The sequence below is a fragment of the Talpa occidentalis genome, unplaced genomic scaffold (assembly GCF_014898055.3).
Source record: "Talpa occidentalis isolate TD23 unplaced genomic scaffold, MPIMG_talOcc4v2.1 talOcc4.12, whole genome shotgun sequence".
Taxonomy (NCBI): Eukaryota; Metazoa; Chordata; class Mammalia; order Eulipotyphla; family Talpidae; genus Talpa; species Talpa occidentalis.
Window position 1 is genome coordinate 644,237 of NW_023601212.1, and position 14,664 is coordinate 658,900.

At 67.8% G+C, this 14,664-nt stretch overlaps 1 protein-coding gene across 1 annotated transcript; it reads left to right on the top strand.

Moving 5' to 3' along the window:
• The first annotated feature begins 6,624 nt into the window (after positions 1-6,624).
• On the top strand, positions 6,625-13,134 carry GPR83 (G protein-coupled receptor 83). Its single transcript, XM_037504637.1, is given in 5 exon segments — positions 6,625-6,990; positions 9,085-9,210; positions 11,258-11,391; positions 12,511-12,920; positions 12,923-13,134. Coding segments are annotated over 5 exon segments (1,248 nt in total).
• The last annotated feature ends 1,530 nt before the right edge of the window (positions 13,135-14,664 follow it).

The window sequence follows — 14,664 nt, forward strand, 5'->3', positions numbered from 1 at the left end:
CGGAGGGTCCCACACGGCGCGCAGACCCCTCCTGCCGCCCGCTGCTCCCCTCAGCAGTGTCCTTCGGTCCTTCTGCCTGCTCTGCTCCCCGCTCTGGCTCTGGTGAATCCTCTCACCCTCCCGCGCGTCTGACTGTACCCAGTGCTTGTATAAATGGATGAATCTTAAAAAAAAAAGATTATGCACACAAGAGCTGGGGTACAGGTCAGAGGTGCGGGGGGTGAGAGGATTCACCAGAGACAGAGTGGGGAGCAGAACAGGCAGATCTACTGAAATCCACTGCTGAGGGGAGCAGCGGGCGACAGGAGAGGTCTGCTGCGCCCTGTGGGTCACTCCCTGGCTGGGGATCGAACTCGTGCTGCAGAGGCTGCGGGCAGCTGAGACTGGCCCCTGCGCCCCCAGGGAGGCCCAGCGCTGCCTGTTGAATCCCCGTGTCACGGAGCGGGCTCCCCAGCGCGCGTCCTGACGCCCTGACCTCTCCACATCTGTTTTGCCCTCTCATTGAGGCCGTCCTGGTCTGTCCTGAGGTTGCAGCGCATTCTGGTGCGTCCTGTAAATGTTGCTGCTCAATTTGGAGCCAATGAAAGAATGTTTAATCTGTGCCTTGACGTCAGCGTGGCCGAGTGATTTTCGCAGGCTCTCGGCTGTGATTGCACATAATAGCCGGTTAGCTGTGGGGAGCGCGGGCCCGAGGCTGCAGAAGCACAGGCCGGGGGCTGTGGGGAGCGCGGGCCCGAGGCTGCGGGGCGCCCTTGACTCCCCAGCCTGTGTGCCTGTGCGGCTCGTGATTGTCACTGTTGGAAACGCGGTTTCTCTCCGCCGCGGGCTGGGAGCCGGGATGGCCGGCTGGGGCTGGCCCTGACGGGGCGCTGTGCAGGGCCTCAGCAAACCCTGCTGCTTCCGAGAGCGAGCGGCACAGCTGCGTTGCCGTTGTCCTTTGACGTCCTGGGCACAGGACCTGGGCCGCGAGGGCCTCGTCTCCCTCTAAATGCCGCTGCGTGGACGCTGCGCCGGCCCCCACTCCGCGTGGCCGGCGGTGCTCAGAGCCAGCCCGTCCCTGTCGGTTTTAAAGTAGAATTAATACCAAATCCAGGGAAAATTTACCAGAGTAATAGAGGACTTTTTACTTTCTCAGAGTCGCCAAGTTTAAACATTTTGTCATTAAAAATCGCCCTCCACGCGTGTCCTGCACAGGCGCGACGTGACTACCCGGCCACTCGTCCGTCATTTTTTTCAGTCCTAAGAGGTGGTTTCCAGTGAAGACGCGCCTGCCCTCAACGCTGTGCGCCCGGGCACAGGCGCCCTTCCGCACACACCTGTCAGCTGCGGACCCGGCTGGCCTCTGCGCTGCCCCCCGTCCGTGCTGCCCGCTCTCCCGGGGCCGTCCTTCCAGGGGGCTCCCTCTGGCCGGGGTTTCACTGTCTGTGGGGCATTCACTTGCTGCCACACACATGAGCTGTCCAAAGCGTGTGCGCCTTCTCCCTCCCTCCATCCTGCCCCGCACACGGTGGGCAGGCAGTTCTGCTCTTGGTTAGCTTTTCTCTATCTCTTTTTGCTAAAAGAAGCAAGTTTGTGGGCCTCCCTGGTGGCACAGGGGTTGCTGTGAAGCTGCCCGCAGCCTCTGCAGCGCCGGTTCGATCCCGGCCAGCTGGCGAGGGTCCCACATGGCGCGCAGACCTCTCCTGCCACCTGCTGCTCCCCTCAGCAGTGTCCTTCGGTCCTTCTGCCTGCTCTGCTCCCCGCTCTGGCTCTGGTGAATTCTCTCACCCTCCCGCACTACTGACCTGTACCCCAGTTCTTGTATAAATAAATAAATAAATCTTTAGAAAAAAAAAAATTAGAGAGCCACGGGGCCTCCCTGGTGGCGCAGGTGGTTGAGCACCACACTGTGAAGCTGTCCACAGCCTCTGAAGCATGGGTTACATCCCATCCCAGCCAGCAGACAAGATACCCACATGGCGCGCAGACCTCTCCGGCCGCCCGCTGCTGCCCTCAGCAGTGTACCTCGGTCCTTCTGCCTGCTCTGCTCCCCGCTCTGGCTCTGGTGAATCCTCTCACCCTCCCGCGCTTCTGACTGTACCCTAGCTCTTGTATAAAAACAAATAAATCTTTTTTTAAAAAAAAAGCAAGTTTGTGTTTTTCAGTTTCCCCCTTTCTTGCACAGAATGGTGTATGATCCACACTTTTTCCTCTCGGAACGATACTTCTGGAAATACAACATGATAAAGGCCGTCCTCACTTTTCACAGCTGCATAGTACTCCTTCGAGTTTCAAACCTATCGCTTATGCTCCTGCATCTGGGTGTTTCAATACTCCAGATACTTCCAGTTACACAAATAACACGGCACTGCTCGTGCGGGCTTTGGCCCTCTTCATACTTTTGAACGTGTGTCTTCAGAGCAGATTCCCAGGAGCTGGGCTTGCTGGGCCCAGGGTCGATGCCCGCGTAGCCTTGGTGGGTACTTGGTTTCCTGCCAAGCCTCCCTCCATGGCTCCGCCCCGCCTGTCAGGCAGGAACAGCGTGGCCCGCGTCTGCCGAGTGCCTCGGGGCCGCCTCACTGTGCTGCTGTTACTCTGAGGAAGTCGGGCTTGTACAAGCAACTCGGGCCATTTTATATCATTTTTGCTGTATTTTGTTCATGTGTTTGCTCCATCTTTCTCGGGTTTTTGTACCTCTTCCTTCCCCGCAAGGACACGTTCCACTGGGGGCGCCGGCCCTTGTCTGTGGCACTAGACCGCGGAGCTTGTTTTCAGCCTGTGACTTGCGCTGGCGTGTGCGTGTGGGCAGCTTCCCCTTATTTTTGTTGTGCTCTGGTCTATTTTTAATGTCAAATTACTGCCTTTCTTGCCATCTGGACTTAGTCTTCCTCCCCGGCTCCCGGGGATGGCTCGTGCTTTCTCAGCTTCCTCTGCGTTTCCACCTCGGCCCGTAGGCGTGAGGCGCGGCCTGAGGCGCGGCCTGGGGTGTGCCGCTGGCGGTTGCGCGTCTGTCTCCTCCCAGAGTCCGGCCGGGGTCTGTGTCCTCCCAGCCTGGAGGCCCCGCCGCCCCTCGCGCCCCACCAGCCCTCCCCACGAGCTCGCTGGGTCCCCTGCGGCAGCACCCGCAGCGCCTCCTGGGTTGTCGCTGGAGCCGCCCTGCGTCCAGGCGCGGAGAGGGCGGCGCCTCGCAGAGCGGCCTCGGGGCCGGGCACCCCGTCTGCCGCGCGGGCCGGGAGGGTGGGGGAGCTCCCGGGGCTGCGGACGCTTGAGCTTTACCCGTCAGTGTTTGTCTCCAGTCGCTCTCGTGATCCGTTTTCCTCCCCCTCGGGCCTCCGTGGCAGAGGGACGGGCCTGCTGTTGGCCGCCACTTTGCGTCCTGGTTCCTTAAGCTCCTTCTGCCTTCGATGGCCCGGGGCCCCCGGGGAGCGCGCTCCCGCTCGCCACCTCCTCCCGGCCGGCCTCCGCACGGTGAGGGCGTCAGAGCCAGCCTGGCACGGAGGGGGCGTCGCCCCTGCATGGGCGGGGAGGCGGGGGGCTGCGGAGCCAGCCCACGGGAGCAGCTCTGCGGGCCCTGCGCCTCAGGCGGCTGCGGTCAGCCGGCAGGACGGGGCCGCGCGGCGGTGGACGCGGGCCGGGCCCTTCCACGATGGCCGTGCGCTGCTGTCACCAGACGGCGGGCAGACGGCGCGTCCCCCGGGGCGCAAGTCTCCCTCTCTCTGAGGATTAATGACGCCGAAGAACGCGTTTCCGGCAGTTTCACTGTCCTCGCGAGCGAGTGTGTGTGTTGAGTCTGCCGCCGGCCTCTGCCCTCACTGGCTCTGGGCAGTGGGCTGTGTGAGCGTGGGGTGCGTGTGTCTGGGGGGTGACCGTGGGGTGTGTGTGTCTGGGGGGGGTGAGCGTGGGGTGCGTGTGTCTGGGGGGGTGAGCGTGGGGTGCGTGTGTCAGGGTGAGCGAGGGGTGCGTGTGTCTGGGGGGTGACCGTGGGGTGTGTGTGTCTGGGGGGGTGAGCGTGGGGTGCGTGTGTCTGGGGGGTGAGCGTGGGGTGCGTGTGTCAGGGTGAGCGAGGGGTGCGTGTGTCTGGGGGGTGACCATGGGGTGTGTGTGTCTGGGGGGTGAGCGTGGGGTGCGTGTGTCTGGGGGGTGAGCGTGGGGTGTGTGTGTCTGGGGTGAGCGTGGGGTGCGTGTGTCTGGGGGGGTGAGCGTGGGGTGCGTGTGTGGGGTGAGCGAGGGGTGCGTGTGTTTGGGGGTGAGCGTGGGGTGCGTGTGTCTGGGGGGTGAGCGAGGGGTGCGTGTGTTTGGGGATGAGCGTGGGGTGCGTGTGTCTGGGGGGGTGAGCGAGGGGTGTGTGCACACACAGTCTGTGCAGAGTCAGCGGTACGGTGGCTCTGATTTGCTCCCCAGCCGTGGTGTGGGGGAGGAAACGGGCTGAGGCTGTGACGGGTGCACGGAAGCTTGCTGACCCCCCACGCGCGTTTCCCCCGGGAAAGTGATTTCTGTGGAAGGCCGCGCTGCTGCAGCGAGTTCCCCGCCGTGCCGTGGTTTTCCATGGGACAAAACTGGCAGCCGCTGAAAAGAAACTTCAAGAAAATGTCAGTAATGTGGAAAATGCTCTCGGACACAACACGGACAAGATTTCCCTTCAGTGACCCCAGGAGACCGAACGGAAACGCCGGAGGGGCCCCGCCCTGAGGGCCGTGGTGTCTGTGGCGGTCAAGGTCGGTCAAGGTCGTGGGTCTGGGGAGCTGAGCCAGGCCCAGGCGCAGCCTCAGTCCTGTGTGGGGAGAGCCCGGAAGGGCGCGGGCGGGCGGGTGCTGCGCCGGGTCGGGGCGCGGCCGCCCGCAGGGTGTCCAGGGGCCGCCCGCCCAGCAGTGGGGCTTCGGGAGCCCGTGGCTCTCCACAGCGCCCGGCCCGGAGCCCGCCACCGTGTCACGCGGGCGCGCACCAGGCCCTGGCGGCTCCCCGCGGGCGGCGTCTGCCACGGACCCCGCGCCCGCCCGCTGCACTGCGGCGCCGACTGCAGCCGTGGTTGCTGGGATCTGTCCTCATCACGAGCCCCGCGCCGCAGAGGCGAGCGCGAGATGACTGCGGGGACAGACAGAACCATTGTTTCCGCGCCCCGCGCCAGGAGTCCGCGGTGCGGATTCCCAAGCCCGCTCACGAGAGCGTTTTCCAGAGCGCCGCTGCCTTCCGCCCTGTGGGGCTGCGCTCAGGCCCTGAGAGCTGTCTGGAAACGTCTGTAGCAGGATTTTATTTGGTGCCGTTTAAAAAAATAAGCCATCGCCCCCTGTAAGGCCAGCGTGAGCCCGACGGCTTGGACATCCTGCCGACCGCCTCCCTTCTCGGGGCCTGAGGGGCAGCAAAGTGCCGCAGAAGCACAGGCGGAGGGAGGAGCAGACAGCAGCGAGGCGACCGCAGCGCTTGGGCCGAGAGGCAGGACCCTGCTGCAGGGCTCCGGGCACCCCGAAGCCCGTCTAGGCTCTGCGCTGCGGGGGCCGAGGGCCCCTCAGGCCCGGGGAGGAAGCCCTCCTTGGAGCGGCCGCCAGCGGCGGGACCAGCAGGTACAGCTCATTCCACGGGAGGCAGGATCTGCCTGGAGTCGGCACGCGGACGGGGCTCACACGCTCGGCGAGTTTGCCCGCTGGACAAACGCACCCCCATGTCCTCCCCCTGCCAGGCAGACGCGCCCCCAGGCCCTCCCCCACGGAAGGGAGCGCTGAGCAGAGGGGCTGGCGCAGGCTGCGGGCGGCTGGCGTTGGGATTCCCTGTCCCCAAGGTGAGAGGCGGCTGCTGGGGACCGGCACCTGCCTCCAGAGAGCAGTGTGGAGGCTCGCCCCACCCCCGCCAGCCTCCAGAAACCCCCACGGGGCGCAGAGCTTCCCACCAGGCCACAAAGGTTTCGTGAGTCCAGGATTGCCCAGCGAGACAGGGACTGGCTGTGTGGGGCGGGCAGGGGTCCCGGGAGAGAGCTCCGGGGTTGGGGGGTGAGCGGACCTGAAGGTTTCCTGGAGGGCTGGGCGGCCCCGACGGAGGATGGGCAGTCGCCTGCCGGGAGAGCTCAGTGCCCCAGGCCACGGCCGGGCTCCTGGGCTCCTGGGCTCCTGGGTCCGGCTCCTGCCAGCAGTTTCCTGCTTTGAAGCTTCCCGGGGGAGCCGAGTCCCTGCCTTAGGTCTTTGCAAATGGAACTGCCCCGGCACCGCAGCCCGTCTGCCCGTGGCCCCAGCAGCCGAGCGCCCGCCAGCACCCACTTCCTCCCCCGCCGGCCCGCGGGGTCTGGCCCTGCCCGCGCCCCTGCAAGACCAGGGGCCAAGCCCTGACCGAGCAGCCCCGCGCCGACCCGCGCGCGGAGCCGAGGGCTTCTGGGCGGCCCGGGCTGGGCTGGGCTGGCTGCGGAGCCGCGCGTCACGGGCGCCGCCGGAGACGCCGCGGCCCGATAGGCGGAGGCGCGGGCGGGCAGCCGGGAGCGGGGGCATAAAAGTGCGGAGACCGGCCGGAGCCGCGGGCGAGCGCGGGTCCTCCTGACGGCGGCGCCTCCCTCCCGAGCCCCTCCCGCCCTCGGCCCTTGCCCGGCTGCCACCCGCCCCCCTCTCTGCGCCCGCTCCCCGCTCCCCGCGCTGCTCGCCGCGTGGCCCCGCAGGGCGCTGCAAGATGCTCCTGCCCCTGGCGCTGCTCTTGCTCGGGCCCCTGGCGCAGGCGGCCGAGCACCCCGAGGCGGCGCGGGGGGCGCCCTCCCTGCCCAACGGCTCGCACTTCTTCTGGAGCAACTACACCTTCTCCGACTGGCAGAACTTCGTGGGCCGGCGGCGCTACGGGGCCGAGTCCCAGAACCCCGCGGTGAAGGCGCTGCTGACCGTGGCCTACGCCCTCATCATCGTCTGCTCCGTCTTCGGCAACGCGCTGGTCTGTCATGTCATCGGCAAGAGCCGGCGCCTGCACTCGGCCACCAGCCTCTTCATCGTCAACCTGGCCGTGGCCGACATCCTCATCACCCTGCTCAACACGCCCTTCACCCTGGTGAGCCCCTGCCCTGCCCCCTCCCGCCCCGCCTCCTCCTCCTCCCCCCTCTGCCCCCGCCTCGGGCCCTTCCCGCTCCCGCCCAGCCCGGAGCCCTCCCGTCTCCGCTCTGCCCTCTGGGTTTCGGCCCCAGGCCTCCCGACAGCCCGACAGCCCGACAGCCTGTGTCTGCCTGTGTCTGGGTCTCCCCCACCCCGACACCCCCCAGCCCCCGGCCCCGGAGGTTTGTTTTTCTGTGATCCTGCCTCTCCCGCTCCCCCCTGCCCGGCTCTGGGTGCTGCCCGGGTGCAGGGAGGCGGCTCTGGACGGGGCTCTTGCACATGGAGCAGGAAGTGGGAGCCCTTGAGACGCCAGTGGAGGCGGCCGGGCCTTGGCTCAAGTGCAGCCCCCCCCCCCCGCCCCCGCGCCGTGGCTGGCACGCCAAGCGTTCCTGCCGGATGGGCCCTTCGGCGCCTCTCCACCCCGTCCTGGTCCTGCCCCCTGCGCCGGGGCCCGGGGCCAGATGTGTGACGCGGGCTGGGCAGGCCGGGGCGGTGGGACCTCCGTCTCAGGAGGGGCCGCGGTGCTGGTTCCTGTCCCTCTGGATGGGACGGTGGGTGCGCCGGGGCCTGGGCCCCGAGGGCTGACTCAGCTCGTGGTGACAGCTGCTCCTGTGGCTCCCTCTGGGTTGCATTTCTTCAATTTATGGACTAACCTCGTTGTTTGAGTCCCAGTGCAGTGTCTGTCTCGGGCCTCCTTGCGCACACACTCGCACACACTCGCACACACACACTCAGGAGGAGGGGTGGAGCCCCCCAGCTCCCTGGTGCGCACCTGTCCCCTCACCTTCAAAACGCCCCGTTGTCCTCCCTCCCGGGAGCGTCACTCACTTCTTGCAGCATCCGGGTCCCCGAGAGGCCGTCCCTTGAGCGGGCCCTCGCCGGTGGCCGCGGCCAGGATGGGAATCCCTCACGCCCAGAGGTCCGCCCGCCCAGCCCCCGGGGCAGCGGGGAGTGGGGCGCGCTTGACCCACGCTGGGCCTCATGGCTCCATACCACGGCGCCTCTCTCCCCCAGCGCACGTCCAGACGGTTCTGGGATGTGCAGGAAGCTCCGGGCTCGGGCACAGGGCCCCAAACACTGCTCTGCCGCCTTGCAGCCCTGGAGGCCTCTCCGGCGCCCCGCCGCGCCCCGCCTCCGTCCTAACCTTGGCCCGGCCACTCGGCGCGGAGCCGGAAGACGTGGTGTCTGATGCTCAGGAGCAGACATGGGCGGGTGGTGAGGAGGGCCCCAGCCCCTGGCTGCAGGGAGCATGGCAACCCCCGCCCTAGAGGACGCCTCACGGTGCCAAGAGCCCAGCCCCTGCTTCATGACAGTCCAGAGCAGCCGAAGTTGTGGGCGCTTCCAAGGGGCCAGCCACGGGGGAGGGGCCGGGACAGCAGCAGGCAGTGGGCAGAGCCCCGTGATGGGGCCTCGGCTGGGGCTGCGCTCGGCCACACTGCCCCCAGGCCTGGCTTCTCTGCCTCCCACCCTGGCCCTGCCCTCGCCTCTCTGGGCCTCCCCAGCACCCACAGGTGCCAGCGCCACCCACACGCCATGTTGTGACTTTTCAGTGTCTCTCCCCCGTTAGACTGAAATCCCACTGGCCACAAATGACTTTTATTTGCATGAAAATAGCTACTCCATTTCCAGTAATATCTCCAGCAACCTGCCAGACGTATTTCACCCTCTAGATACTTTTAAAAATGTAATCTTTACAATAAACCTGCAAAGCCGGGGTTTTTAAGCCGTTGTTTCTTTCACAAATGGGAAAACAGGTTCAGAGAGTTTATGCAGCTGCCCAAGGCCGCACAGCTTGAAAATACCAGCCACGGGAAGTTGCCTCCACAGCCCCCCCACGCTGCCGGCACCTCCAGGCGCCGCCACGGCAGATCAGGGCCGTGAGCTGAGTCGCGGCAAACACGTCCCGCTGGGCACGAGCACATGTGGCCCTGTTGGCGGCGCCGCGGGGAGAGGGTGAGGCTGAAGGAGGCCTCTGGGGTCTCCCCAGACGGCGCAGGTGGGGAGAGATGGGGCCGAGCCTCACGGTCTCCTGAGCCCTGCGGGTCGCCCGCAGGTCCGCTTTGTGAACAGCACCTGGGTGTTTGGGAAGGCCATGTGCCACGTCAGCCGCTTCGCCCAGTACTGCTCCCTGCACGTCTCGGCGCTGACCCTGACGGCCATCGCTGTGGACCGCCACCAGGTGAGGCCTCCCGCCCTCCCCTCCGCCTTGGCCTTCCCTGGGCGGGGCGCCGGCAGGGCCTGCTGCAGGCCGCGCGCGCGGGCAGTGAGCGGAGGGTCTGCTCGGCGGAGGGGAGCGCGCGGACCGGGTCGGCCGCTGTCCAGGGTGCTGGGGCCGCCGTGCCGGCCTCTGTCCAGGGTGCTGGGGCCGCCGTGCCGGCCTCTGTCCAGGGTGCTGAAGCCCCCGTGCCGGCCTCTGTCCAGGGTGCCGAAACCGTTCCCCGTTTGAGCCCCTGAAGACTCACCCCCGGCATTTGTCTGGGAATTTGCCGTGTGTGTTTGCGGGGGACGCCTGGAAAGTCAGAGGTGCAGAGTGTGGCAGCTACTGGGGCTGGAGCCCAGCATCTTGTTTGGGGCACTGGTTCCCTGGCCCTGGTGGGGGCCCAATTGGAGCAGGGCTCACGGCACACTTGGAGGAGGTGTATGTGTGGGCTCAGGGTGGATGTGCTGGAGGGTTCCCTTCTGGAAAGGCCAGCACCCCTGGGGCCAGCCCGTGCTGCCCAGGCACTCAGGCAGCTGTGAAGCTAGGGGCAGCGCGCAGGGGCCTACCTCCACCATGGTCGCTGGGTCACGCCGCTGGTCACCAGGCCTCCTACTCTGGGAAGACCCCGGGGCTCCCACAAGTCCATGGTCATTCACGGAAGAGAGAAGAATTTATTCTGAGCAGCTCCCAGGGGGGCACTGAGGACCAAGGCGAGGGAGCAGCAGGAGGAAGGTGGGCAGGCACTGTCAGGTCTCCAGCCAGAGCAGGTCTGGATGATACCATAATGGGGATGTTCAGGGGAGACTCACGCATCTGGGGTGCCCTGGACTCGCACACATGGGGGCTTCTTTACCCTGAAAGGCCTCCACTGGGACACTGAGGTTGCGGTGCCTTGGTGCAGAGTGCAGTCGGCCTGCAGGTGTTTCCTGCCTTCCTTAACTTCCCCCCACTTCAACACGAGGGGCCCTGGGCTGCTTCTCCCAGACAGGGCTGACCCCCATTTACCAGCTAACAGAGCTGACCGACCCTGGGCAGAGCGGGTCTGGGGAACGGCAGGAGTTTGCCCGCGGCGATGGGGGCTGTGACGTGTGCCAGGCGAGGGCCTGTCCCCAGCAGCAGGGTTCTGAGTGACATGCGGCACCTCTGACCCAGGCTTCCCCTCTCTCAGCATCTGAACAAAGGAGGCACAGGAGGGGCGCAGACGGCTGTAGTGGGGAGGCCAGGCACAAGGCGGGCAGCAGGGAGGCTCGGGAGGCAACCGGAGCGCTTTCTCTGGGCTCGCTCGTGGCCTTGCCTCTTCTTTAGCCCCTCACCCTCTGGTCGCCACTGTCCATCTCTGAGCACCACCGCCTTAGGGCCTCAGCCTCAGGCTCAGGTGTGCACACTCACGCACGTCCACCCACCTCCAGGTGTCCGCCATCGGGCACCCGCACCAGCGCCACCAAGGCCGCAGGTGATGGCCGCGGAGGCCAGAGCTCAGAAGCCTGATTTCGTCACTTTCCCTGCAGTGGCTTGTCCAGAGCGGAGCACCCGCTTCCAGAGCCCAGTCTCTGCCTCCCACCTGCAGAGACACAGTCCGGGAGCAGCCAGGGAGCCCTTGTGTCCCGGGAGGGTCCTGGGCTCTCAGGACCTCTGCCCCCCACGCTGCACTCTGCTGTCCCGAAGGCCTGTCCCAGAAATAATGACCCTAGTTCACACAGGAGGAGGCTGTGAGGTGCCCGCCCTCCGTGCAGGCGAGGCGGCCTGATTGACATGCTGCAGCCGTGCCGCGGGGCCTGCAGCCCAGAGCCTCCCCGCGGCTGCATCGCAGGTGTGAGGGCCGGTGCAGTGCACCGTCGCGGCGGCTTCCTAGGCGGGAAGGGCCCCCTGGGATGGACAGACGCCGGCGTGGGCGGGGGTGGGCCGTAGCTGGGCCCTCAGCTGCTGGCGCACCCCGGGGCCAGTGTGCACGGGGAGGACCCGCCTGCCTTACCCTCCTGCGCCTGCCTACCCCGCGCTCTGGCCGGGCCCGGGGCCTGTCTTCCAGGTCATCATGCACCCGCTGCGGCCCCGCATCTCCATCACGAAGGGCCTCGTCTGCGTGGCGGTCATCTGGGCCATGGCCACGTTCTTCTCGCTGCCTCACGCCATCTGCCAGAAGCTGTTTACCTTCAAGTACAGGTGAGCTGAGCCGGGAGCCTGGTCTCGGGGCCCCGGGTGGTCCCTGCCCCACCCTGCCCGGCCACTCGGCCTCAGGCGCCCGCAGTGCGCCCGCGTTCCCGTCTGTGAGAGCCTCGGCGCCCTCCTTGTCCTCTGTCCAGTTGGTCTGCAAGGTCGCGGCAGCGACTTGTCCCCACGGCACGTGCTCGTGCAGCCGAGACTGGACCACCTGGACGTGTCTGCAGTGCTGCTGGCGAGGGTCTCCCCAGACCCGGCCTCCCCACGCAGAGCGCTGCTGGGTCTCAGCGGGAGAGTCTCTCAGGGCAGCACTGGGTTTTGAGCATGGAGCCCTCCGTGTGCCACAGTCGCCTTCAAGGCAACTCCCCCGTGGCTCTGTAGGGTGAGGAGAGCTGCCGGCGTCCAAGGCAGCCAGGCCGCGGGTGCCACTGACCCTCACGGCAGGGCGGGGCCAGGAGCCTTACGTTCTTGGCTGGTAGAGGACCCGGGTGCCCGGAGGCGCGGCGGCGTGTCCTGCGCAGATGCCCTGTCTCACACACCCTGGGTGCCCTGACCACTCAGGGTCCCTTAGCAGCGCCAGGCTGTGGGATGGGTCAGGCCCCTGCCTGCCTGCGCGCACGGGGGACCCGTCCTTCCTGCCAACAGACGCAGAGAGCCGCCCCCGCTCGTGGCCACAGCACATGTCACCCAGGCAGCACACCGTGTGGGGTCCCCAGAGAGCTTGAGGGGCACTGGGGGCGCCCTGGAGAATACACACGGCTCTGAGCAACCGAAGGTGTGTCCGTGGGCCACTCAGCCTCAGGCCACCCCTGCGCCACCCCGCGGCCACCTGGGATGGGCACAGTCGCTCGCCCAGGGGAGCCTCCCAGATCCCCCGGGGACAAGTTCGCGCTCAGACCAGCTCGCCAGGGCCCGCACGTTCTCGAGCTGCTGCTGATCGGGGCTCTGCATGGGGTTGGGGAAGCCGCGGGCTGGGGGCGCAGGGCCCGGCTGTATTCCGTGTCCTCATAGAGCTCCCAGCGGGGCCGGGCCCGAAACGCGGGCGGCAGCTGGAGAACACGCAGCGGGAGCCCAGGGAGGCCGGGCTGGCGCGCGCACTCACCCCCTTCCCGTCCCTGCCAGCGAGGACGTCGTCCGCTCCCTGTGCCTGCCCGACTTCCCCGAGCCCGCCGACCTCTTCTGGAAGTACCTGGACCTGGCCACCTTCGTCCTGCTCTACCTCCTGCCCCTGCTGGTCATCTCCGTGGCCTACGCCCGGGTGGCCAAGAAGCTGTGGCTGTGCAACACCATCGGCGACGTGACCACGGCACAGTACCTGGCCCTGCGGCGCAAGAGGAAGACCACCGTCAAGATGCTGGTGCTGGTGGTGGTGCTCTTCGCCCTCTGCTGGTTCCCCCTCAACTGCTACGTCCTGCTGCTGTCCAGCCGGGCCATCCGCACCAACAACGCCCTCTACTTCGCCTTCCACTGGCTCGCCATGAGCAGCACCTGCTACAACCCCTTCATCTACTGCTGGCTCAACGAGAGCTTCCGGGGGAGCTCAAGGCGCTGCTGAGCGTGTGCCAGAGGCCGCCCAGCCCCCGCAGGGAGCCGCCGCCCGCCCCCGGCCCCTCCTTCAGGGTGGCCTGGCCCGAGAAGAGCCGCAGCCGCGGGGCCCCGCTGGCCGACCAGCTCCTGCCCGCCGCCCACGCCCAGTCCGGGAAGACGGACTTGTCAGCCGTGGAGCCCGTCGTGACCATGGACTAGGGGCTGCGGGGGCGGGGCTGCGTCCAGCGGAGCCAGGTGTGGCGACAGAAAGGCCGCCCCAGCTCCTGTGAGGGCCCCCGAGGGTGCGGGCCTGGGACAGAGCAGCCCCGGTGGGTGCACGGTCACCCCCACCCCGGCAGCTGCCCTGTCCCCAGCCTGCCGCCGTGCACCCCTAAAGGGGCTGCAGCCAGACTGAGTGTCAGGGGCTCCGTGCTGAGGAGGCCGCGTGCATGGGAGCCCGCCCAGCCCGCGCTGTCTCCGGCCTCCTCCGGACATGCCTGGCCAGGGCCTGGGCGTGCAGACGTCGGTCCTCCCAGCAGAGCGAGGCTCCTGAGCACGGGGACAGCGCCAGGAGCGCCAGGCTTTCAGGGAAGCACACCCGGGAAGAGCCCCCCGGCCCCGCCTCCATCCCCAGCTGCCAGGACACCCTCGTCTGCGCCTGGGCGCGCCTCCCTGTGGCGCCAGACTCGGGGCGCGGACGACCCGGCAGCAGGCCCCTCCCGCAGCCAGTGAGCCCTGCTGGAGATGGGCAGCTGTCCACACGCGGGCGTGACCGCGTCCCCCGCCCCCGTTGCCCGGACGAGGTGCTCTTCACCCTCGCGGAGCCACGAGGCTCCTCCTGCCGGGCTGGAGGACATGGCTGGCCGGGGCCGGTCCCCAGCGAGCGGGGACTGCAGGTGCGGGGCAGGACGGGGCAGAGCGCTGGGTGGGCCTGAAAGCCGGGTGGGGGCGGGGGCGATGCTCAGGGGCCGCGTGGGAAGCAGAGGAGCCTGGGGGGCTCTCGCTGTTGGCCCCAACCTTGGTGGCGTCCTCCGCTCCCCTCTCGGGAACCTTGGGGTTCACGCCTTCCTGCTGACGCTGGCTGGCGCGGGTGGCTGGCAGTTCTGAAGCCGTCCTCTCAGCGGGGAAGGCAGGCAGCGGCCCAGCGGAACAGGGCCGGGGGCCCGGGGCCTTCAGGCCAGACGGCTCCGTGCAGGGCTGAGGTCGGGGCTCCCAGGGGTCGCCCAGGCCCCCTCCGCGCTGCAGACTCGCGTGGGCCAGCGGAGATGGGCAGCCGGCCCCCTCTGGAACGGCGGCCTGGGGGGGCGTCCCGCTGCCCCGCGCTGAGGCCGCCTGGAAGGGCCCAGCGCCTGGAGCCGCCCCCGCCCCCGGGCCGGCCGCCCCGCCCAGCCCCGTCCGCCCCACCGCCTCGCACGCAGCCTGCTTCGTGGCCGTGGCGTGTGGCGCACGGGTCTCCGGGCTGCTGTGAACGTGACTGTCAATAAAGCCCAGGTGCGTGTGTGGCCTGCGCCAGGACCGTGATGGTGCCGCCGGGAGACCCCGGGGCAGGGGAGCGGCTGCCCCCGCCGCGGTGCCCCCCAGGGGGACTTTGCCTGGTGCTGTGGCCAGCCCCGTCTGCCCCCTGCTGGCTCAGGAGCAGGCAAGGGCGGCTCCCCCAGGTAGCGGGGCCCTTCCCGGATTGGGGGGTGGCCCCTGGGGGTTGGGGTCCCCTGCTGCGGGGGCAGCTGGGCGGAGCCCTCGCTGCGCTCA